At 41.1% G+C, this 24,622-nt stretch overlaps 1 protein-coding gene across 1 annotated transcript; it reads left to right on the top strand.

Moving 5' to 3' along the window:
* The first annotated feature begins 19,893 nt into the window (after positions 1 to 19,893).
* On the top strand, positions 19,894 to 24,139 carry LOC143559068 (ras-related protein YPT3-like). The gene is made up of 2 exons (XM_077047768.1): positions 19,894 to 20,143; positions 23,505 to 24,139. The coding sequence occupies exons 1-2, from the start codon at positions 19,923 to 19,925 to the stop codon at positions 23,938 to 23,940; spliced, it is 657 nt and encodes a 218-aa protein (XP_076903883.1). The 5' UTR covers positions 19,894 to 19,922; the 3' UTR covers positions 23,941 to 24,139.
* The last annotated feature ends 483 nt before the right edge of the window (positions 24,140 to 24,622 follow it).

Raw genomic sequence — 24,622 nt, 5'->3', positions numbered from 1 at the left:
ATTCATATCATCATAGTCATTGTGTCAGCATGGAAATCTAGAGATCAAAGCATCATGAGTTGAATTGGACGCGAGAGTCTATTCTACTCTCGGTAGAACTCGCGACCATGAGTGGCATTCTATTCTCGGTGGCACTCGTAACTCATGGGATTTCATACTAGTCTCGGTGAAATCCATAACTCTTGAGGACCTATACTAGTCTTGGTAGGGACCAAGGGAACCCAGGATTCTTTGGGGAGTCTATCCTACTCTCGGTAGAACCTAGCTGAGTCCTGGATGACAAGAACGAGGTAGTCTTGGTTTAAGTCTTGCGAGGGATCAATCAAGTCTTGTGTGATCATTGAGTTTCATCATCATTCATCATCATCATCATTTATTCACCATCATCTTGGATACTAGTAAACAGTGGGATCTTGGTGTTGGTTTATCTAGTAAACTTAGCATGCTCAAATCTATATGTCCTTATTTATGCTTAACTGCTATGTGCTACATGTACCGTTGGGAGACCACAAATCTTTGAGTAATCTTATCACAAACGACTCTAATGGGAGAATAATAAGCCCGCTGAGAGTCCAGGAGAACATTTCATGTTTTACTTACTACAAAAACCTCTTTGGGAAAACCAATAGACCTTTTCTTACAAACCATCTTAAAACCGGGTATTATATCCAAACATAGTAGTATAAGTTGTAGGAGTGGTGGGTTAGCCGCAGGTACACCCTATATATAAACCCCTACAACCTATACTAGTATGTTTGTGTATAAACTCTTTTTCTTTAAACCTATGAATTCACTCATCTACTTTATGTAGTTGACAGTTTGTTACATGTTTTCAGGAAATAATGCAGCAAGAAATCCCTAGCAAGTTTAGAGGCCTTAGAGAGATGAAGGCTAGTCTAGGAGTTGTTTGGAAACTTGATATTTTGTATTAAAACAATTTGTTTCATGTTACCTGGATGGTGTAATATTTGACATTTTGGTTATGTTTATGCATTTAGACTTTTATACTATTGTGCTCAACAATCACGACTGAGTCGCCGCGCCTCGATTATTCCGCCATCACGATCGGGGTGTGACAGATTGGTATCAGAGCCAGTGGTTATAGGGAATTAGGAAACTGACCTAGACTATAACCTAGGATCCTTGACTCTAGATAGCTCGTGCATCACAATCACATGTCTACACTTATATACGTGCTGCGTGCTTATGTGTTGTATATTAACTGTTAATCTCTTGAGCCATGTCATTCTGTGTTCTTGGTATAATCTATGTCCTCTATTCTTAATCTTTGGCGTGTCATTGATTCTATCTAACGCTCGTTTTTTTTTTTTTTTTTTTTTTTTTTTTTTTTTTTCGTTTTGTCAAGAATGCCTCCCAGACGTGCACCCGCCCCCTTGGACTCCGCTGATCTAGCCAACCTTATAGCCCAGCAGATCGCGGCTGTGTTACCAGGCATGGTAACAGCCATCAGCCAGGGGCTGAGGCAAGAAGGAACCTCTGGGGCCAACCAAATTCCAGCTCAGAACGCAAATGAACCAGCAAATAAGCCATACAAGGACTTCATGGCTACCAAACCCACCAGCTTCAGCGGTTCAGAAGGCGCCGTTGGTCTCCTCCAGTGGATCGAAAAGATGGAGGCTGCCTTTGTTATTAGCTCGTGCCCTGAGACACTGAAAGTCACGCACGCGGCAAGCATGTTGTCTAAACGCGCGCTGACCTGGTGGAACAACGAGATAAGAACCCGCGGGCGTGAGGCTGCCTTGTCCATGACCTGGTCGGAATTTGTAGCTTTGGTTACCCGCGAGTTCGTACCTCGCAGTGAGGTGCAGAAACTTGAAGCTGAGTTTTGGGTGCACAGAATGAAGGGCGCTGATCACCAAGGGTACACGGAGCGTTTTCACGAGCTCTCCCTTCTCGTACCACACTTGGTCACCCCTCCCTCCCGGGCTATTGAGCTTTACATCAATGGCCTACCTGACACTGTCCGTGGAATCGTTATCGGGGCTGACCCATCAACCCTACAAGCGGCCATTGAACTAGCTGCCCGACTGACCCAGGACCAGGTTAAGACTGGGGTCCTAGCCAAAGGTACGGGCAAGGCCGCTGAGGGCTCATCCGAAAAGATCAACCGCATCAAAAAGCGTAAGGCTAGCAGTTACGCGATGGTTACTCCCGCAACCCCAATCAGCTCTGTCGCTCCTGCTCCCACCCCTTCTGGAAGGCCAAAGAGGGAGTACACTGGGGTTCACCCCAAGTGCGGCACTTGCCAATTTCATCACCCTGCCGGAACCCCGTGCTGGAAATGCACGAACTGTGGACGTTTGGGGCACCTAGCGGAACGCTGCAGATTTCAAGGTAATCAACTGGCAATACAGAGCAGCAGTTCCCAACCTAGCAACACTCGAAGCTGTTTCGAGTGTGGAGCCACGGACCATTTCAGGAGCAGGTGTCCTCGTCTTGCAAATCTTCCTCCGGCCCGAGGCCGAGCCTTTACTATTGGCGCTGCTGAAGCTCGCCAAAATCCTGACGTCATTACTGGTACGTTCATCCTTAACAATCTCTGGGTTTCTATTCTATTTGACACGGGTGCAGATAGGAGTTTTATTTCTAGCGAGTTGGTCCCATTGCTTAATCTAGGAACCTCTGTCTTAGACCCCGCTTTCTCTGTCGAAATGGCAAACGGAGAGTCTACCCAAGTGAACAAAATCGTTCGCAATTGCACGCTTACGTTTGATCAGACGTCTCTTAACATTGACCTCATCCCTATGCAATTAGGAAGTTTCGATGTAATTGTTGGGATGGATTGGTTGTCCATCAACCACGCGGAAGTGGTGTGTGCTGAGAAGCTCATTCGCGTTCCTTGTTCTTCTGGCGAGTCCATAATTATTCAAGGAGAAAGATCAGGCAGATGTCTGAAATTAATCTCCTGCTTTAAAGCTCGGCGATGCCTTCGAAAGAAGTGTCTCGCCTTCCTAGCTCATGTCTCCATCAAGAAATCTTTGGGGAAGAAGCTCTCTGATGTCCCCGTTGTGCGTGAATTTCCAGACGTTTTTCCTAAAGACTTACCCGGACTACCTCCTAGCCGACAAGTCGAATTCCACATCGAATTAGTTCCCGGTGCAACCCCCGTGGCAAAATCTCCGTATCGTTTGGCTCCGTCAGAAATGCAGGAATTATCGAGCCAGCTACAGGAACTACTAGACAAGGGTTTTATTCGCCCTAGTTCATCTCCATGGGGAGCTCCAGTCCTCTTCGTCAAGAAGAAGGACGGATCTTTCCGGATGTGCATAGACTATCGTGAGCTTAACAAACTCACGGTCAAGAAACGGTATCCATTACCAAGGATTGACGATCTTTTCGACCAGCTGCAAGGAGCCACTTACTTTTCCAAGATCGACCTACGCTCAGGTTATCACCAAGTACGCGTCATGGAGGACGACATCGCGAAAACCGCTTTCAGAACTCGTTATGGACACTACGAGTTCCTAGTCATGCCTTTTGGTTTGACGAATGCCCCTGCGGTGTTCACGGATCTCATGAATCGCGTTTGTCGTCCATACCTGGACCAGTTTGTTATCGTCTTCATTGACGATATTCTCGTTTATTCCCGCTCTAAAGCCGACCATGAGCTTCATCTCAGGCTTACCTTGGATCTGCTGAGGAAAGAGCAACTCTACGCCAAATTCTCCAAATGCGAATTCTGGCTAAGGGAAGTTCAATTCTTAGGTCACATCATTAACAAGGAAGGCATTCATGTCGACCCTGCCAAGATTGAAGCCATCAAAAATTGGGGAGCGCCTACAACGCCAACCGAAATTCGTTCATTTCTTGGTTTAGCTGGGTACTACCGTCGATTCATCTCGAACTTTTCAAAGATCGTATTGCCTCTCACAATGTTAACTCAAAAAGGGGAACCATTCATTTGGAACCAAGAGCAAGAAGAGGCTTTCCAAACATTGAAACATAAACTCTGTCATGCACCAATCCTGTCACTTCCTGAGGGTAACGATGATTTTGTTGTTTATTGCGACGCCTCGAGCCAAGGTCTAGGCTGCGTCTTAATGCAACGCGGTAAGGTCATCGCTTATGCCTCGCGCCAACTCAAGAGTCATGAGAGGATTTATGTCACCCACGACTTGGAATTGGGTGCTGTGGTCTTTGCCTTAAAAATATGGAGACACTACCTATACGGTACGAAATGTGTCATCTTCACCGACCACAAGAGCCTACAACACATCCTCAACCAAAGGGAGCTAAACATGCGACAACGTCGATGGGTTGAACTCCTAAGTGACTACGACTGCGAAATCCGCTACCACCCTGGAAAGGCTAACGTAGTGGCTGACGCGTTAAGTCGCAAGGAAAGGACCCAGTTGCATGCGATCCGTATTCAGTCCAATCTTCCCTCCTTGGTTCTTGAAGCTCAAAAGCAAGCGATTGCTGGTGGTGATCTCAAAAATATGCTATCTTGCGGTGCCGAACGGAAGTTTGAAACCAAGTATGATGGTATACTTTACTACTTAAATCGCATGTGGATTCCAAACTCTGAACCACTTCGAGAACTTATCCTGAACGAAGCGCACAAATCCAGATACTCTATTCACCCGGGCAGTGATAAAATGTATCAGAATCTCAAGTCTCACTTCTGGTGGCCGGGTATGAAGAAAGTCATAGCTTTGTACGTCGGTAGGTGCCTAACATGCTCGCGGATCAAGACTGAACATCAGAGACCATCTGGCCTGTTACAAAAACCGATCATACCGCAGTGGAAGTGGGACGAAGTCGCTATGGACTTCATTACCAAACTCCCGCGGACACCCAGCGGTTATGACACGATTTGGGTTATCGTGGATTACTTGACCAAGTCTGCCCACTTTCTCCCTGTCCGCGAGGACTACACTACGGAGAAGCTGGCGCGGATTTACATTCGTGAGATCGTAACCCGTCACGGTGTGCCTAAGGGCATCACGTCTGACCGTGACCCCTCTTTTGCGTCAAGGTTCTGGAAGTCATTTCAGAAAGCCTTTGGGATAAGTGTGAAACTTAGCTCTGCCTATCATCCTGAAACGGACGGACAGAGCGAAAGGACCATACAAACCCTGGAGGATATGCTCAGAGCCTGTATCCTTGAATTCGGTAGTAGCTGGGAGACTCACCTTCCTCTTGCAGAGTTCTCATACAATAACAGCTATCATGCTACCATCAAATGCGCACCATTCGAGGCACTCTATGGCAGGAAATGTCGTTCTCCACTGTGTTGGTCCGAGACCGGAGATTCTCAAATCCTCGGCCCGGAACTGATACAGGAAACCACTGACAGTATCGCCATCATCCAGCAAAGACTTAAGGACGCCCGCTGTCGACACAAGTATTACGCTGACAAACGCCGCAAACCTCTGGAGTTCCAAATAGGCGATCGCGTAATGCTCAAAGTTTCCCCCTAGAAGGGCATTGTTCGCTTCGGGAAAAAGGGAAAGTTTGCTCCAAGGTACGTAGGACCTTTCAAGATCATCGAAAAGGTCGGACCCGTAGCCTATCGCTTGGAATTGCCTCCAGAACTCAGCCGTGTTCACAACGTTTTTCATGTGTCGCAACTCAAAAAGTGCCTCGTTGACGAGACCGCTCAAATCCCGATCGACACGGTTCGCATCGACGACAAACTACACTTTGTTGAGGAACCTGTCGAGATCCTAGATCGAGAAGTCAAAAGGACTAAGCGAAGCCGGATACCCATAGTCAAGGTACGTTGGAACAACCATCGTGGACCCGAGTTCACATGGGAGCGAGAGGATAAGATGAAGGAGGAATACCCTCATCTGTTCGCATAGTCATCATCTTTGTAATTCTAGAAATCTTGGAGTCTATGTAATCGTAATCATGTAATCAGGGACCAATATCAATCAATGAAGTATCATGTTGTTCCTATTTGCTTATAAATATTCTCTTATTTGCATAACACCAAGTTTGGCTACCCATGACTCGTGCTGGAAAACACAAGTTGTGCATACTTAATCATGTAAACATTGGGGTAAACTATGTATCATTGAGCCAAAATTTGTCATCATTCTAGCATTCATGAAGCATGGTTGTGTGTGTGTGTGTGGTGTCGTGTCGATTTTTCTAGCCGCACACAATGGAGTTTATACATTGATACAAGGTGAACTCGTAATTATAGTCCGGAATATAATTACATCAAGTTCACAGGTGTATACGTGTATAAACAATATGCTATTGTGTAACTAGGAGTCGTGAACTCAAGCTTCGTGTAGGGAATTAATCAATGAATGTTGAAGGAGTGGTGGGTTAGCCGCAGGTACACCCTATACATAAACCCCTTCGGCACAAGTTGATTATGTCTGAAGCGAGACTTGGAATTAGGGACTCATAGTTAGCGTGGCAGCTGTGAGGCGTTAAATTCAAGAGTTATTGAGGGAATTATTCATTGGAGATTGAAGGAGTGGTGGGTTAGCCGCTGGTACACCCTATATATAAACCCCTTCAATCCGAAATGAATATGTCTGATGTAAAGCTTGAAGGTGATGCCTTGTAGTGGAAAATAGTGTGTCGTCCTGTGTGTCATTGAACTAATAGGAGTCGAAAGAAACACCCAAGTGGAGTTGAGGGAGTGGTGGGTTAGCCGCTGGTACACCCTATATATAAACCCCTTCAACTTGATTTGGGTGGTATCCAAGACGAAAATTAGGGGTAGTGGCGCATAGTGGTCATCATGGGATCATTTGATCTAAAACATCATTGCATCAACTATACTAAGTTCTAAATTTCGGGACGAAATTCCTCTAAATTGGGGAGGATGTAACGCCCTGAAATTCGATTGGTAAACTAGGATCGTGAAATCATCGGAAACTATAGACTTTGGGATTCTGGACGATAAGTTCGGAACCCATATCATTGGAAAAATCTGCTTTTATCATTTAAAATGTTTATTTTATAAAACGACATTTACGCCTGAAAAATATTAATTTTATGCTTTCGAAAAATTAAATGTTCTTATTTAAAAAGATTTCAAATAATTATTCGGAAAATGGTTTTATAAAAGTTTTGCTGAAAAAGTTTTAGTTTGTTTAAAAACTTATGAACTCGACTAGTCTTGACCCGTCGGTAGCCTAAACCCGAACCCGAGTCACCCGAGTATTTAAGCGGAAAATCAAGTATTCTTACACCATCTCTTTCATTTCCACCAACACTTCCCACCCAAACACTCTCATTCTAGAGAGAGAAACTAGAGAGAGAAAGTCTTCAAACTTCAAATCCGAGTCCACAAATCTGTTTGTTGTTATTCTTGGTAAGATCTTCTTGAAAATCATCCATTTTCATAACCATTTTCGGCCTCAAATCGAGCAAAAACACCCATTTTCGTTTCTAGAGTTTTCGGGTCAAAAACCGTCTTGTTTTGGTGTCAAAATGCAGGCTTTTGTGTTTAAAATCACTAGGAATCGATAGCCCTTTCAATCCCGAGCATTTCCATGTCAAAAACTTCGATTTTGGGTCAAAAATCTGGAAAATCTGAAAAACCCGTAGGTTTCTCCGTCGCCCAGCTTGAAGGAGTCGAATCAGACTCATTCGATCGAACCAGTCGATCGAATCAGTCCAGTCGATCGAATAGGAAAGCAACCGAATGGTCTCCAACTCATTCGACCGAATGAGTTTCGTATTCGATCGAACGAGTGTCTATTCGATCGAACAAGTTCCATGTTCGACCGAACGAGTTTTTCCAACTGGTTCGACCAAATGTGTTTCTAGTTCGATCGAGTGTGCCTCAGATTCGACCGAATGTGTGTCTATTCGATCGAACGTGTTCCTATTCGATCGAATCAAGCCAGAACCAAGCTGTTTTCGTCTTTAAAACCCAGTTTTTGCTCGAGGCCGCGTAAGCTCGTTTTCTTAGACTTATAGCACGTTGTTAACCTTATATATATGTTCAACTCTAGGCTAAGGAGATCTATTGTAGCACCATCCTAACCCGAGATCAAGGTGAGTTCATAGCCCCTATTTAAGCTTTTCAAAACTATGGGGTGGAAACATGGTAACTTTACACGTTTGGATAAAATCATTTATGCAAACACTCTTTAAACTATAAACTTTTGGATTTCTACACACGTGCGGAAATCCACAAGCTTTTTAAGAATCTATAAACTTTGGAAATCTATGAACATGGGGAAAACCCATCAACTTATGGAGATCTAAGAACATTGGAAATCAATGAGTATGGGAAATTCTATGAACATTGACATCATGGGAATGGGAATCATATTCATATCATCATAGTCATTGTGTCAGCATGGAAATCTAGAGATCAAAGCATCATGAGTTGAATTGGACGCGAGAGTCTATTCTACTCTCGGTAGAACTCGCGACCATGAGTGGCATTCTATTCTCGGTGGCACTCGTAACTCATGGGATTTCATACTAGTCTCGGTGAAATCCATAACTCTTGAGGACCTATACTAGTCTCGGTAGGGACCAAGGGAACCCAGGATTCTTTGGGGAGTCTATCCTACTCTCGGTAGAACCTAGCTGAGTCCTGGATGACAAGAACGAGGTAGTCTTGGTTTAAGTCTTGCGTGGGATCAATCAAGTCTTGTGTGATCATTGAGTTTCATCATCATTCATCATCATCATCATTTATTCACCATCATCTTGGATACTAGTAAACAGTGGGATCTTGGTGTTGGTTTATCTAGTAAACTTAGCATGCTCAAATCTATATGTCCTTATTTATGCTTAACTGCTATGTGCTACATGTACCGTTGGGAGACCACAAATCTTTGAGTAATCTTATCACAAACGACTCTAATGGGAGAATAATAAGCCCGCTGAGAGTCCAGGAGAACATTTCATGTTTTACTTACTACAAAAACCTCTTTGGGAAAACCAAGAGACCTTTTCTTACAAACCATCTTAAAACCGGGTATTATATCCAAACATAGTAGTATAAGTTGTAGGAGTGGTGGGTTAGCCGCAGGTACACCCTATATATAAACCCCTACAACCTATACTAGTATGTTTGTGTATAAACTCTTTTTCTTTAAACCTATGAATTCACTCATCTACTTTATGTAGTTGACAGTTTGTTACATGTTTTCAGGAAATAATGCAGCAAGAAATCCCTAGCAAGTTTAGAGGCCTTAGAGAGATGAAGGCTAGTCTAGGAGTTGTTTGGAAACTTGATATTTTGTATTAAAACAATTTGTTTCATGTTACCTGGATGGTGTAATATTTGACATTTTGGTTATGTTTATGCATTTAGACTTTTATACTATTGTGCTCAACAATCACGACTTAGTCGCCGCGCCTCGATTATTCCGCCATCACGATCGGGGTGTGACAGATTGGTATCAGAGCCAGTGGTTATAGGGAATTAGGAAACCGACCTAGACTATAACCTAGGATCCTTGACTCTAGATAGCTCATGCATCACAATCACATGTCTACACTTATATACGTGCTGCGTGCTTATGTGTTGTATATTAACTGTTAATCTCTTGAGCCATGTCATTCTGTGTTCTTGGTATAATCTATGTCCTCTATTCTTAATCTTTGGCGTGTCATTGATTCTATCTAACGCTCGTTTTTTTTTTTTTTTTTTTTTTTTTTTTTTTTTTTTTTTTTTTTCGTTTTGTCAAGAATGCCTCCCAGACGTGCACCCGCCCCCTTGGACTCCGCTGATCTAGCCAACCTTATAGCCCAGCAGATCGCGGCTGTGTTACCAGGCATGGTAACAGCCATCAGCCAGGGGCTGAGGCAAGAAGGAACCTCTGGGGCCAACCAAATTCCAGCTCAGAACGCAAATGAACCAGCAAATAAGCCATACAAGGACTTCATGGCTACCAAACCCACCAGCTTCAGCGGTTCAGAAGGCGCCGTTGGTCTCCTCCAGTGGATCGAAAATATGGAGGCTGCCTTTGTTATTAGCTCGTGCCCTAAGACACTGAAAGTCACGCACGCGGCAAGCATGTTGTCTAAACGCGCGCTGACCTGGTGGAACAACGAGATAAGAACCCGCGGGCGTGAGGCTGCCTTGGCCATGACCTGGTCGGAATTTGTAGCTTTGGTTACCCGCGAGTTCGTACCTCGCAGTGAGGTGCAGAAACTTGAAGCTGAGTTTTGGGTGCACAGAATGAAGGGCGCTGATCACCAAGGGTACACGGAGCGTTTTCACGAGCTCTCCCTTCTCGTACCACACTTGGTCACCCCTCCCTCCCGGGCTATTGAGCTTTACATCAATGGCCTACCTGACACTGTCCGTGGAATCGTTATCGGGGCTGACCCATCAACCCTACAAGCGGCCATTGAACTAGCTGCCCGACTGACCCAGGACCAGGTTAAGACTGGGGTCCTAGCCAAAGGTACGGGCAAGGCCGCTGAGGGCTCATCCGAAAAGATAAACCGCATCAAAAAGCGTAAGGCTAGCAGTTACGCGATGGTTACTCCCGCAACCCCAATCAGCTCTGTCGCTCCTGCTCCCACCCCTTCTGGAAGGCCAAAGAGGGAGTACACTGGGGTTCACCCCAAGTGCGGCACTTGCCAATTTCATCACCCTGCCGGAACCCCGTGCTGGAAATGCACGAACTGTGGACGTTTGGGGCACCTAGCGGAACGCTGCAGATTTCAAGGTAATCAACTGGCAATACAGAGCAGCAGTTCCCAACCCAGCAACACTCGAAGCTGTTTCGAGTATGGAGCCACGGACCATTTCAGGAGCAGGTGTCCTCGTCTTGCAAATCTTCCTCCGGCCCGAGGCCGAGCCTTTACTATTGGCGCTGCTGAAGCTCGCCAAAATCCTGACGTCATTACTGGTACGTTCATCCTTAACAATCTCTGGGTTTCTATTCTATTTGACACGGGTGCAGATAGGAGTTTTATTTCTAGCGAGTTGGTCCCATTGCTTAATCTAGGAACCTCTGTCTTAGACCCCGCTTTCTCTGTCGAAATGGCAAACGGAGAGTCTACCCAAGTGAACAAAATCGTTCGCAATTGCACGCTTACGTTTGATCAGACGTCTCTTAACATTGACCTCATCCCTATGCAATTAGGAAGTTTCGATGTAATTGTTGGGATGGATTGGTTGTCCATCAACCACGCGGAAGTGGTGTGTGCTGAGAAGCTCATTCGCGTTCCTTGTTCTTCTGGCGAGTCCATAATTATTCAAGGAGAAAGATCAGGCAGATGTCTGAAATTAATCTCCTGCTTTAAAGCTCGGCGATGCCTTCGAAAGAAGTGTCTCGCCTTCCTAGCTCATGTCTCCATCAAGAAATCTTTGGGGAAGAAGCTCTCTGATGTCCCCGTTGTGCGTGAATTTCCAGACGTTTTTCCTAAAGACTTACCCGGACTACCTCCTAGCCGACAAGTCGAATTCCACATCGAATTAGTTCCCGGTGCAACCCCCGTGGCAAAATCTCCGTATCGTTTGGCTCCGTCAGAAATGCAGGAATTATCGAGCCAGCTACAGGAACTACTAGACAAGGGTTTTATTCGCCCTAGTTCATCTCCATGGGGAGCTCCAGTCCTCTTCGTCAAGAAGAAGGACGGATCTTTCCGGATGTGCATAGACTATCGTGAGCTTAACAAACTCACGGTCAAGAATCGGTATCCATTACCAAGGATTGACGATCTTTTCGACCAGCTGCAAGGAGCCACTTACTTTTCCAAGATCGACCTACGCTCAGGTTATCACCAAGTACGCGTCATGGAGGACGACATCGCGAAAACCGCTTTCAGAACTCGTTATGGACACTACGAGTTCCTAGTCATGCCTTTTGGTTTGACGAATGCCCCTGCGGTGTTCATGGATCTCATGAATCGCGTTTGTCGTCCATACCTGGACCAGTTTGTTATCGTCTTCACTGACGATATTCTCGTTTATTCCCGCTCTAAAGCCGACCATGAGCTTCATCTCAGGCTTACCTTGGATCTGCTGAGGAAAGAGCAACTCTACGCCAAATTCTCCAAATGCGAATTCTGGCTAAGGGAAGTTCAATTCTTAGGTCACATCATTAACAAGGAAGGCATTCATGTCGACCCTGCCAAGATTGAAGCCATCAAAAATTGGGGAGCGCCTACAACGCCAACCGAAATTCGTTCATTTCTTGGTTTAGCTGGGTACTACCGTCGATTCATCTCGAACTTTTCAAAGATCGTATTGCCTCTCACAATGTTAACTCAAAAAGGGGAACCATTCATTTGGAACCAAGAGCAAGAAGAGGCTTTCCAAACATTGAAACATAAACTCTGTCATGCACCAATCCTGTCACTTCCTGAGGGTAACGATGATTTTGTTGTTTATTGCGACGCCTCGAGCCAAGGTCTAGGCTGCGTCTTAATGCAACGCGGTAAGGTCATCGCTTATGCCTCGCGCCAACTCAAGAGTCATGAGAGGATTTATGTCACCCACGACTTAGAATTGGGTGCTGTGGTCTTTGCCTTAAAAATATGGAGACACTACCTATACGGTACGAAATGTGTCATCTTCACCGACCACAAGAGCCTACAACACATCCTCAACCAAAGGGAGCTAAACATGCGACAACGTCGATGGGTTGAACTCCTAAGTGACTACGACTGCGAAATCCGCTACCACCCTGGAAAGGCTAACGTAGTGGCTGACGCGTTAAGTCGCAAGGAAAGGACCCAGTTGCATGCGATCCGTATTCAGTCCAATCTTCCCTCCTTGGTTCTTGAAGCTCAAAAGCAAGCGATTGCTGGTGGTGATCTCAAAAATATGCTATCTTGCGGTGCCGAACGGAAGTTTGAAACCAAGTATGATGGTATACTTTACTACTTAAATCGCATGTGGATTCCAAACTCTGAACCACTTCGAGAACTTATCCTGAACGAAGCGCACAAATCCAGATACTCTATTCACCCGGGCAGTGATAAAATGTATCAGAATCTCAAGTCTCACTTCTGGTGGCCGGGTATGAAGAAAGTCATAGCTTTGTACGTCGGTAGGTGCCTAACATGCTCGCGGATCAAGACTGAACATCAGAGACCATCTGGCCTGTTACAAAAACCGATCATACCGCAGTGGAAGTGGGACGAAGTCGCTATGGACTTCATTACCAAACTCCCGCGGACACCCAGCGGTTATGACACGATTTGGGTTATCGTGGATTACTTGACCAAGTCTGCCCACTTTCTCCCTGTCCGCGAGGACTACACTACGGAGAAGCTGGCGCGGATTTACATTCGTGAGATCGTAACCCGTCACGGTGTGCCTAAGGGCATCACGTCTGACCGTGACCCCTCTTTTGCGTCAAGGTTCTGGAAGTCATTTCAGAAAGCCTTTGGGACAAGTGTGAAACTTAGCTCTGCCTATCATCCTGAAACGGACGGACAGAGCGAAAGGACCATACAAACCCTGGAGGATATGCTCAGAGCCTGTATCCTTGAATTCGGTAGTAGCTGGGAGACTCACCTTCCTCTTGCAGAGTTCTCATACAATAACAGCTATCATGCTACCATCAAATGCGCACCATTCGAGGCACTCTATGGCAGGAAATGTCGTTCTCCACTGTGTTGGTCCGAGACCGGAGATTCTCAAATCCTCGGCCCGGAACTGATACAGGAAACCACTGACAGTATCGCCATCATCCAGCAAAGACTTAAGGACGCCCGCTGTCGACACAAGTATTACGCTGACAAACGCCGCAAACCTCTGGAGTTCCAAATAGGCGATCGCGTAATGCTCAAAGTTTCCCCCTGGAAGGGCATTGTTCGCTTCGGGAAAAAGGGAAAGTTTGCTCCAAGGTACGTAGGACCTTTCAAGATCATCGAAAAGGTCGGACCCGTAGCCTATCGCTTGGAATTGCCTCCAGAACTCAGCCGTGTTCACAACGTTTTTCATGTGTCGCAACTCAAAAAGTGCCTCGTTGACGAGACCGCTCAAATCCCGATCGACACGGTTCGCATCGACGACAAACTACACTTTGTTGAGGAACCTGTCGAGATCCTAGATCGAGAAGTCAAAAGGACTAAGCGAAGCCGGATACCCATAGTCAAGGTACGTTGGAACAACCATCGTGGACCCGAGTTCACATGGGAGCGAGAGGATAAGATGAAGGAGGAATACCCTCATCTGTTCGCATAGTCATCATCTTTGTAATTCTAGAAATCTTGGAGTCTATGTAATCGTAATCATGTAATCAGGGACCAATATCAATCAATGAAGTATCATGTTGTTCCTATTTGCTTATAAATATTCTCTTATTTGCATAACACCAAGTTTGGCTACCCATGACTCGTGCTGGAAAACACAAGTTGTGCATACTTAATCATGTAAACATTGGGGTAAACTATGTATCATTGAGCCAAAATTTGTCATCATTCTAGCATTCATGAAGCATGGTTGTGTGTGTGTGTGTGGTGTCGTGTCGATTTTTCTAGCCGCACACAATGGAGTTTATACATTGATACAAGGTGAACTCGTAATTATAGTCCGGAATATAATTACATCAAGTTCACAGGTGTATACGTGTATAAACAATATGCTATTGTGTAACTAGGAGTCGTGAACTCAAGCTTCGTGTAGGGAATTAATCAATGAATGTTGAAGGAGTGGTGGGTTAGCCGCTGGTACACCCTATACATAAACCCCTTCGGCACAAGTTGATTATGTCTGAAGCGAGACTTGGAATTAGGGACTCATAGTTAGCGTGGCAGCTGTGAGGCGTTAAATTCAAGAGTTATTGAGGGAATTATTCATTGGAGATTGAAGGAGTGGTGGGTTAGCCGCTGGTACACCCTATATATAAACCCCTTCAATCCGAAATGAATATGTCTGATGTAAAGCTTGAAGGTGATGCCTTGTAGTGGAAAATAGTGTGTCGTCCTGTGTGTCATTGAACTAATAGGAGTCGAAAGAAACACCCAAGTGGAGTTGAGGGAGTGGTGGGTTAGCCGCTGGTACACCCTATATATAAACCCCTTCAACTTGATTTGGGTGGTATCCAAGACGAAAATTAGGGGTAGTGGCGCATAGTGGTCATCATGGGATCATTTGATCTAAAACATCATTGCATCAACTATACTAAGTTCTAAATTTCGGGACGAAATTCCTCTAAATTGGGGAGGATGTAACGCCCTGAAATTCGATTGGTAAACTAGGATCGTGAAATCATCGGAAACTATAGACTTTGGGATTCTGGACGATAAGTTCGGAACCCATATCATTGGAAAAATCTGCTTTTATCATTTAAAATGTTTATTTTATAAAACGACATTTACGCCTGAAAAATATTAATTTTATGCTTTCGAAAAATTAAATGTTCTTATTTAAAAAGATTTCAAATAATTATTCGGAAAATGGTTTTATAAAAGTTTTGCTGAAAAAGTTTTAGTTTGTTTAAAAACTTATGAACTCGACTAGTCTTGACCCGTCGGTAGCCTAAACCCGAACCCGAGTCACCCGAGTATTTAAGCGGAAAATCAAGTATTCTTACACCATCTCTTTCATTTCCACCAACACTTCCCACCCAAACACTCTCATTCTAGAGAGAGAAACTAGAGAGAGAAAGTCTTCAAACTTTAAATCCGAGTCCACAAATCTGTTTGTTGTTATTCTTGGTAAGATCTTCTTGAAAATCATCCATTTTCATAACCATTTTCGGCCTCAAATCGAGCAAAAACACCCATTTTCGTTTCTAGAGTTTTCGGGTCAAAAACCGTCTTGTTTTGGTGTCAAAATGCAGGCTTTTGTGTTTAAAATCACTAGGAATCGATAGCCCTTTCAATCCCGAGCATTTCCATGTCAAAAACTTCGATTTTGGGTCAAAAATCTGGAAAATCTGAAAAACCCGTAGGTTTTCTCCGTCGCCCAGCTTGAAGGAGTCGAATCAGACTCATTCGATCGAACCAGTCGATCGAATCAGTCCAGTCGATCGAATAGGAAAGCAACCGAATGGTCTCCAACTCATTCGACCGAATGAGTTTCGTATTCGATCGAACGAGTGTCTATTCGATCGAACAAGTTCCATGTTCGACCGAACGAGTTTTTCCAACTGGTTCGACCAAATGTGTTTCTAGTTCGATCGAGTGTGCCTCAGATTCGACCGAATGTGTGTCTATTCGATCGAACGTGTTCCTATTCGATCGAATCAAGCCAGAACCAAGCTGTTTTCGTCTTTAAAACCCAGTTTTTGCTCGAGGCCGCGTAAGCTCGTTTTCTTAGACTTATAGCACGTTGTTAACCTTATATATATGTTCAACTCTAGGCTAAGGAGATCTATTGTAGCACCATCCTAACCCGAGATCAAGGTGAGTTCATAGCCCCTATTTAAGCTTTTCAAAACTATGGGGTGGAAACATGGTAACTTTACACGTTTGGATAAAATCATTTATGCAAACACTCTTTAAACTATAAACTTTTGGATTTCTACACACGTGCGGAAATCCACAAGCTTTTTAAGAATCTATAAACTTTGGAAATCTATGAACATGGGGAAAACCCATCAACTTATGGAGATCTAAGAACATTGGAAATCAATGAGTATGGGAAATTCTATGAACATTGACATCATGGGAATGGGAATCATATTCATATCATCATAGTCATTGTGTCAGCATGGAAATCTAGAGATCAAAGCATCATGAGTTGAATTGGATGCGAGAGTCTATTCTACTCTCGGTAGAACTCGCGACCATGAGTGGCATTCTATTCTCGGTGGCACTCGTAACTCATGGGATTTCATACTAGTCTCGGTGAAATCCATAACTCTTGAGGACCTATACTAGTCTCGGTAGGGACCAAGGGAACCCAGGATTCTTTGGGGAGTCTATCCTACTCTCGGTAGAACCTAGCTGAGTCCTGGATGACAAGAACGAGGTAGTCTTGGTTTAAGTCTTGCGTGGGATCAATCAAGTCTTGTGTGATCATTGAGTTTCATCATCATTCATCATCATCATCATTTATTCACCATCATCTTGGATACTAGTAAACAGTGGGATCTTGGTGTTGGTTTATCTAGTAAACTTAGCATGCTCAAATCTATATGTCCTTATTTATGCTTAACTGCTATGTGCTACATGTACCGTTGGGAGACCACAAATCTTTGAGTAATCTTATCACAAACGACTCTAATGGGAGAATAATAAGCCCGCTGAGAGTCCAGGAGAACATTTCATGTTTTACTTACTACAAAAACCTCTTTGGGAAAACCAAGAGACCTTTTCTTACAAACCATCTTAAAACCGGGTATTATATCCAAACATAGTAGTATAAGTTGTAGGAGTGGTGGGTTAGCCGCAGGTACACCCTATATATAAACCCCTACAACCTATACTAGTATGTTTGTGTATAAACTCTTTTTCTTTAAACCTATGAATTCACTCATCTACTTTATGTAGTTGACAGTTTGTTACATGTTTTCAGGAAATAATGCAGCAAGAAATCCCTAGCAAGTTTAGAGGCCTTAGAGAGATGAAGGCTAGTCTAGGAGTTGTTTGGAAACTTGATATTTTGTATTAAAACAATTTGTTTCATGTTACCTGGATGGTGTAATATTTGACATTTTGGTTATGTTTATGCATTTAGACTTTTATACTATTGTGCTCAACAATCACGACTTAGTCGCCGCGCCTCGATTATTCCGCCATCACGATCGGGGTGTGACATTTACCCTAATTTCGGGTTTAAATTTTCAAAAGTAGGGAATATTGACATCCGTCAATTTTTGGTTGATTATTTGTACTTGTTTACCCGACCCAGGCTTGTATTCGGATCTCTATCATTAATGAAAACGAGTATTTATTAGTATTTTATTTTGTTTAATTCATTTTATATTGTTATGTATCTAAATATGTTAAACCATCATTAAAATTACTTATTTGGAGCTTAAACTGCATTTCTAAAAACTATAGGGGCTAAAAAGTGGCAAGAATGAAATTATGATGGTATCACCCCTAGTGTGGCACTTAGAGAGGATGCTCGTGCTACGTGTGGCGCGACCCACGTAGCCGATGCAGTGCCCTTCGTTTTCAAACTCGTTTAATTATGATTCTCCATTTAAATCTTGTTTGTGATTCAAGTCCTTGGTTCTAGAACATTCCTAGAGGATATTCAATCCAAAATGGATCATCTTCATAGTCATTTGATGAAGTTTTATCGCTAATTCAAGTTATTTTATCTCTAGTTTAAGTTTAAACGTTTTATCTACAAATTGTTGATAATCATTAAGCTTTAATTCGTTTCCTATGTAAACAAATGTGTGTTTTCATTCATTCTTTGCTACACAACTCACAATCCTCACTCTCTTTCATGAATTCAAGCTCAATCAATGTGTTCATCAAGGCTTGACTCTAAAAATTTAAGCATGTATTGAAATCTTCGATCAACTAGTTCCTCATACAATTCTCGGGTAAGTTTTGGTTTTTATTGTTAGTTATCAACCCTTGAACGAACGCCCTCATCTAATTTTTAATAGATTTAGGAGATTTCATGTTCAACTGAATTAAATTCAATTTAGGGTTTGTATTATGAACTAGTTTGGGGCTTTTCAATTACACTATGAATTGACCCGAATTAGCTTATGACTTTTTAATGTTTTTAATTATGTTTTGGACATGTTTGACCCAGATCTAATCTCATATCGACATTTGGACCGACTATGAACCGAACACTCACTTAAGTTTTAGTTTCTTTATGTTTTATGTAAAATTCCATATTTTGTTAGTAATTCTTGTTTCGTTTAGTTTAATTTTGACTTTGGAATATTTAATCAAATTTTAAGATATTCTCAAGTTCGGTTTGGTCAGCTCGCTTAAGTTGATCTTATTTTATTTACTTATTTTATCTCGTTTGCCGTCATTCTAAGATGAGTAATTCACAACCCATTTTACTTTTATTATATTGAGGACAACATGTATATTATAAACCTCATTATCATTATTATTTAATATCCTCAACCACAATTATAATATATGCGCTTACATGCGTTGCTCAATTAGTTGTTACATGTAATATGCTTAAGTGTTTATGGTTTTATTGTCGGTGGCCTCATTCTCATCCTCAGTAGTAAGATCTTACGGCTGTCTTAGTAGCTTGACTTAGTGTTATAATGAAAATATTTTATTTGTTACTGTTTCAAGTTAATTGTTGTGATTACGTATCCACATGAGAATTTGATTTTCTATGTTATTATATATATCAAACTGTGATTTTGTTCACCAACCTTATGTTGATTAAATATTTATTTTTATACATGTTGCAGAAACTTACATGAGTTGATTGAAGACAAAGCAAACAATTAATGTACTTTAGGATATCAATAAACTCAGTAAATTATCGTGATGTTATTTTGTTTATTTGGATGATGTTTGGTTTTGGACTTTGTGATGTACATGGATTATTTGAATTAAAATAATTAGATATTGTCATGTTAATATTAATAGTGCGTTGTGAGCTACTGTGCAATCAGTTGCGTCCCTACATATTCGTCGTATGTTGGGGCGTGACAATATAAAACATAAACATATGAAATGGAAGCCAGAAACATATGAATGATTTAGTAGTCCATTTCGGTTAATTTTGGTTAACCGATGGTACAAAGAACAACCGATAACCTAGTTAATTCGGTTTTCTGTTAATTTTGTTGGTTTTTGATTCGGCTATGTTTTTTTTTTCTTAAACAACATTTAGAAAACCACCCACAATACTCAAGTACGTCTTTCTGAGACGGGATGTCAACCATCCATTGAAGAGACCACCCAAAAAGATGTCATTAAATTAAATTTTAGACCTGAAACGTCAACATACATATGCCAGTGAATCAAAAGACCAACTTAAATTCATTTCGGTTATTTCTAATAAAGGGTGAAAAACACACAACCGTGGGTTGAGGGTAAACTTGTAATTGAAGAGACCACCTTAATCTCCGCGGCATCTTGATTTTTCACTCAGAGAGGGGGAGATGTCCGCTTACAGAGGTGAAGACGAGTACGATTACTTGTTCAAATTGGTTCTAATCGGTGACTCCGGCGTGGGCAAATCCAACCTCCTCTCCAGATTCACCCGCAACGAGTTCAGTTTGGAAACCAAATCAACAATCGGCGTGGAGTTCGCAACCAGGAGTCTTAATGTTGACGGCAAGGTCATCAAGGCCCAGATTTGGGACACGGCTGGTCAAGAAAGGTCATACCCATTTCTTTTTAACCAATCGTCTTGCTCATGTGCTTTTCAACTCTTAGGGTTTCATTTTAACTGACCTACTTGAGATCGATCGGCTTGCTAAAAAAAATTATAATTAAAATATATGCATAAAGAAGTAAAATAATAATAAACAAGTCGAGCTAGAGCTTTAGAATTAGAGCCTAGATGAGCTCGGGCTCGTCTTGTTTACACCCCACCCGCTAGTCGTTTGACTTGGTCCCCATGTATGATCTGTTATTTAAAGAGGATTTTGTTTAGGTATATAAATATATGCATGGAGAAATATTGTTTATATCACTAGTAATTTTACCTGCGCGCTACTGCGGTTTGATTCATGTGTCTCAGTGGTAATTAATAAAAATTTAGGCCGTTGTAAAAATGAGTGTAAATATGAAAGCACATATATAAAAAAGTAAAGATATACCATATTTGACCTGACTTAGTTTTGAATAAAATTCATGTCAAACCGTAAGCCATCTCGCGTATGGATAAAGAATATGCTAATACGTAAAGTCTCCTCATAAAATGAAGTTGATAATTAATATATAGGATATTAGCAAAACTCTAAGGGCTTAAAGTTGGAATAATTAAAATTACTTTACAATGAAATTGGGAACAATGGAACATTGAGGATTGAAAGGAAATTCTACTAAACTAAAATGATCTGTTAGGTCCATTTGACTAGATCAGTAACAATAAAGAATGTGTTTGTTGGTGTGGCCCAATAAAAATACTAAAAAGGATTACAACTTTCTCCTTACAAGAGATGAAGAGAAAGCTGATAATTAATGTATAGCTAATTTCTGTTTAATATATTAATTATTAAATAAGTAAATAATTTTATTTTGTTATATATGAAATTCATAATTATACTGTAATATATACCAGTAATAAGTATAAAATAATTCATAAATAATAAAACAAGTCAAGCTTGAAAAACTACACAGGATCCAAACTCGAGCATTAGAATTAGAGCTTCAGACGAGGCGAGCTTGGGATCGGCTCGTTTACACTCCACCTGCTAGTCATCTGACTCAGTCTCCGTGCCAGGATCTGTCTTTTAAAGTGGTTTTTGTGTAAGTATATTTATATATTTATGGATAAAAATTGGAAAATTATGTGTGATGATCATACAATCATACTAAAAAAGCTGATGTTTTGTTAAGGTATGCACAATCATAACAAATGTTTTAAAGGGGGTGCATATATAGTAATTTGGGGGTATGCTCTAAATTGATCTTTTAGTGTCACATGATATTTTTCTACTTTTAAGTTGATTTGGAGGTCAAAATGTTTGATATAAGTAGTTAGCTATATATGTAACAAGTACATTGAGTTACAAAAAAAATATCATTTTGCATTTGAAAGTTGGAACTTGCTTGCTTGACATTAAAATCATAATGTTAATCTTTCTTAGCATCAAAGTGAGCATTATCAATAATTATTTATATATATTGTGGTAATTGGGGACCAAGGAAAAAGTTATCTAAAGAATGTCTTTTAAAAGAAGAACCACTTCAATAAATATCGAATTGACTTTAAAATAATTGCATGCATAACCATTATTTGTTAGTTTGATGTGGTATATGTAGACTTGTGAGCTTATATTGTTGAGTCATGTGCTTAAGGTTAGGGTTAGTTGGATAATTTTGCTTTTATTGAATAATATGTTTAAATGCAAACCCAAACACACCCTTTGTCTTATTTGTGATAATATAATTAGTCTCTAGCTTTACTACATGAGAAGTCATGTAATACTAGCATTTGAATTTCAAGTATTAAATGGTTGATGCTAAGATGAAATAGCAGATTCTATTAGTAACAGTCTTAAAGTACACTTAACATGATATAAGTTACAAAAGGACTTATTTGCTATCATCATTTTATAAATAAAAAGGACTTAAAACAGATTAAAGAAGAAAAGTAAATTTGATACTGACATCTCAAAAATTGGGATTAAGGTTTATCAAGATCAACAATCTGTCAATGCCATATAGAAAAACAATATATGAAGCAACCTATTTATAGATGGCTCAAAAGTTTTTTCTTAAGCTTTTGATAAATATATTCAGTAGTGCTTCTGATCACCTTGTGTTGTGTTTCTTTATTCAAATAATGTTGTTTTCTCAATGTACGCCTCCTGCTCGTGTAAATCACCGAGAAATGGACATTTTTATGTAGCTAATAAAGCGGTATAGATGCACACAGAGGCCATTGCGATCCTAGTATTACTGATCTGAGAAAGTAAGAATAACCTTAGCTAACAATTGAGTCTTTGATTATAAAAAAAATCCTACGTAGTGTATCAAAATATAATCACATATGACACTGTTGTCATCTTTTGTTGTGAATGGTTAAATTTTGTTAAGATTACTTTGTGCTAAGTGCTAACTTGTGTTATAATTTGTTAATGCCTTGAACAAGATTTACTTGTAAACTTGAGTAAATCGAGCCTAGTAACTTGTGTAAAAATGCATAAACATATCAAGCTATTCTAGAAATTCCAAAATTATTAACTAGCATAGTAGAAATCTGTAATTGATCAAACTATGTTATAAGATTATCCAGAAAGTTGTGTGGAATAAGATGCATGTACAATCAGCTAGGTTCTAATATGGTTACTGTTTCAAATTAAACACTGGTATCGTTGTTAGCTCAATATATATGAAATAGAGGGTGTCGGTTTAGACCCGTTTATGGATAAACGGGTCAATGTGGGTTATACTCCTTTTTCTAACGAGCTAAGTGAGTAAACCTTAAAAATTTACCCTGCCCATTTTAACCAATTAGACAGCATGTCCAACCTGCCCATTTTGATCCAAAATAGTTACCCTTTTGACCGGCCGTTTTGATCCAAATAATTTGACCCTTTTTCTTTATAATCCATACCCTTTTTGACCAATACGACAACATACCCAACCCACAAATTTTGATTGAAGAAAGTTTACCTTTTTTGACCCGCACCATTTTTGACATCGCATACCCGACCCACCCGTTTTGATTCAAAAATGTTACCAAATTTAACCGTACCCTCCTTTATCAAATAGACATCATGCCAGTTCTGCCCATGGCAAATTAAAACATCAAATTATCTTCAATATTTTGTTTACTACCATCATTATCAGTATTTTTTGTATGTTTGTTGCTGTGAGTTCTCTCATCCCACCCTCCGCCGACCTTAGCATTTGCTATAAGTGTGATTTTACTGCCACGTTTGTTATTTTATTTACTTTTGTTGGTGACTCGTTTTCAGTTACTAGAGTTTTATCATTATCTTGGTATCATAGGATAAACATTACTTTTCTTTGTCATAATAGTTTACGTAACATTGTTTATATTACAGGTATCGCGCGATCGCAAGTGCTTACTACCGAGGAGCGGTTGGTGCTCTGCTAGTATACGACGTAACCCGTCACGCTACTTTCGGAAGCATCGAGCGGTGGTTAAAGGAGTTGAGAGACCACACCGACCCCAACATCGTTGTCATGCTAATCGGCAACAAATCTGACCTCCGTCACCTACTTGCAGTGTCGACCGAAGACGGGAAAGCATTAGCCGAAGCCGAGTCCCTGTATTTCATGGAGACTTCTGCATTGGAAGCAACTAATGTTGAAAATGCTTTTAGTGAAGTGATTACACAGATTTACCGTATCGTGAGCAAGAAGGCGGTTGAAGCTGGAGACGAGGGTGCTTCTGCTTCGGTTCCTTCAAAGGGTGCAACGATTGATGTCTCTGGTGAAGCGTCGGGTGCTAAGCGGTTCGGGTGTTGCTCGAATTAGGGTTTGGTTTGTGTTAGTTTGCATGTTTTGAATTGTGTTTCATGAGAATGCATCTAAGGAGTGTTTTCATGGAGTTGTTTTAAGAATATTGAGGATGTCAAAGGGGTGTGTTATAGTTATTATGATTTATGAACTGGTGTTATTGAACTTGGGTATCTATTTTTATTTTCTATTTATGCGAAATTGTAGTATTAAGTTGTGTATGTGACTTAACTAATCTAGAAGAAGGAATTGGTTTGAAAGTTTAATTAAGATAAATAATTGGTTAATTTCATTGGTTCCTCCAATAATGTTCTTGTGTTGCTAATCAGTACAGCCATGGTGGTTCAACTTTTAAAAGGTCAACAATTTTCTTGAGTATATACTAAAATCATACATTTTTCAATTATCTGAATATGGTTTTACCAGTTTTTGTCTTGTTAACAATATTAGAAAGTGTTGGGATAAAGAATTTCGTCCTATTTTTACGGGTATAGGTAAGACTGTCTATATCTTACCTTTCTTAGATTCTACCATAGCTTTGCTATAGATGTGATTTACTGAGTACGTTGATGGTGATTTTACTGAGTACGTTGATGGTGGTGATCTTTGTGATAATTATTTATTTCTTTATTATTATTATTTCTTTTTTTTTCCTTACATTTCACAAGTTAGATTTCAATAGTTGATTTATAGTTTAACT

Source organism: Bidens hawaiensis, unplaced genomic scaffold, assembly GCF_021521415.1.
Source record: "Bidens hawaiensis isolate Kalapana, Puna unplaced genomic scaffold, B.hawaiensis_p1.1 tig00019691_1, whole genome shotgun sequence".
Classification (NCBI taxonomy): domain Eukaryota; kingdom Viridiplantae; phylum Streptophyta; class Magnoliopsida; order Asterales; family Asteraceae; genus Bidens; species Bidens hawaiensis.
The sequence above is the reverse complement of the archived record's forward strand: the minus strand, read 5'-3'. Positions and strand labels throughout refer to the sequence as shown.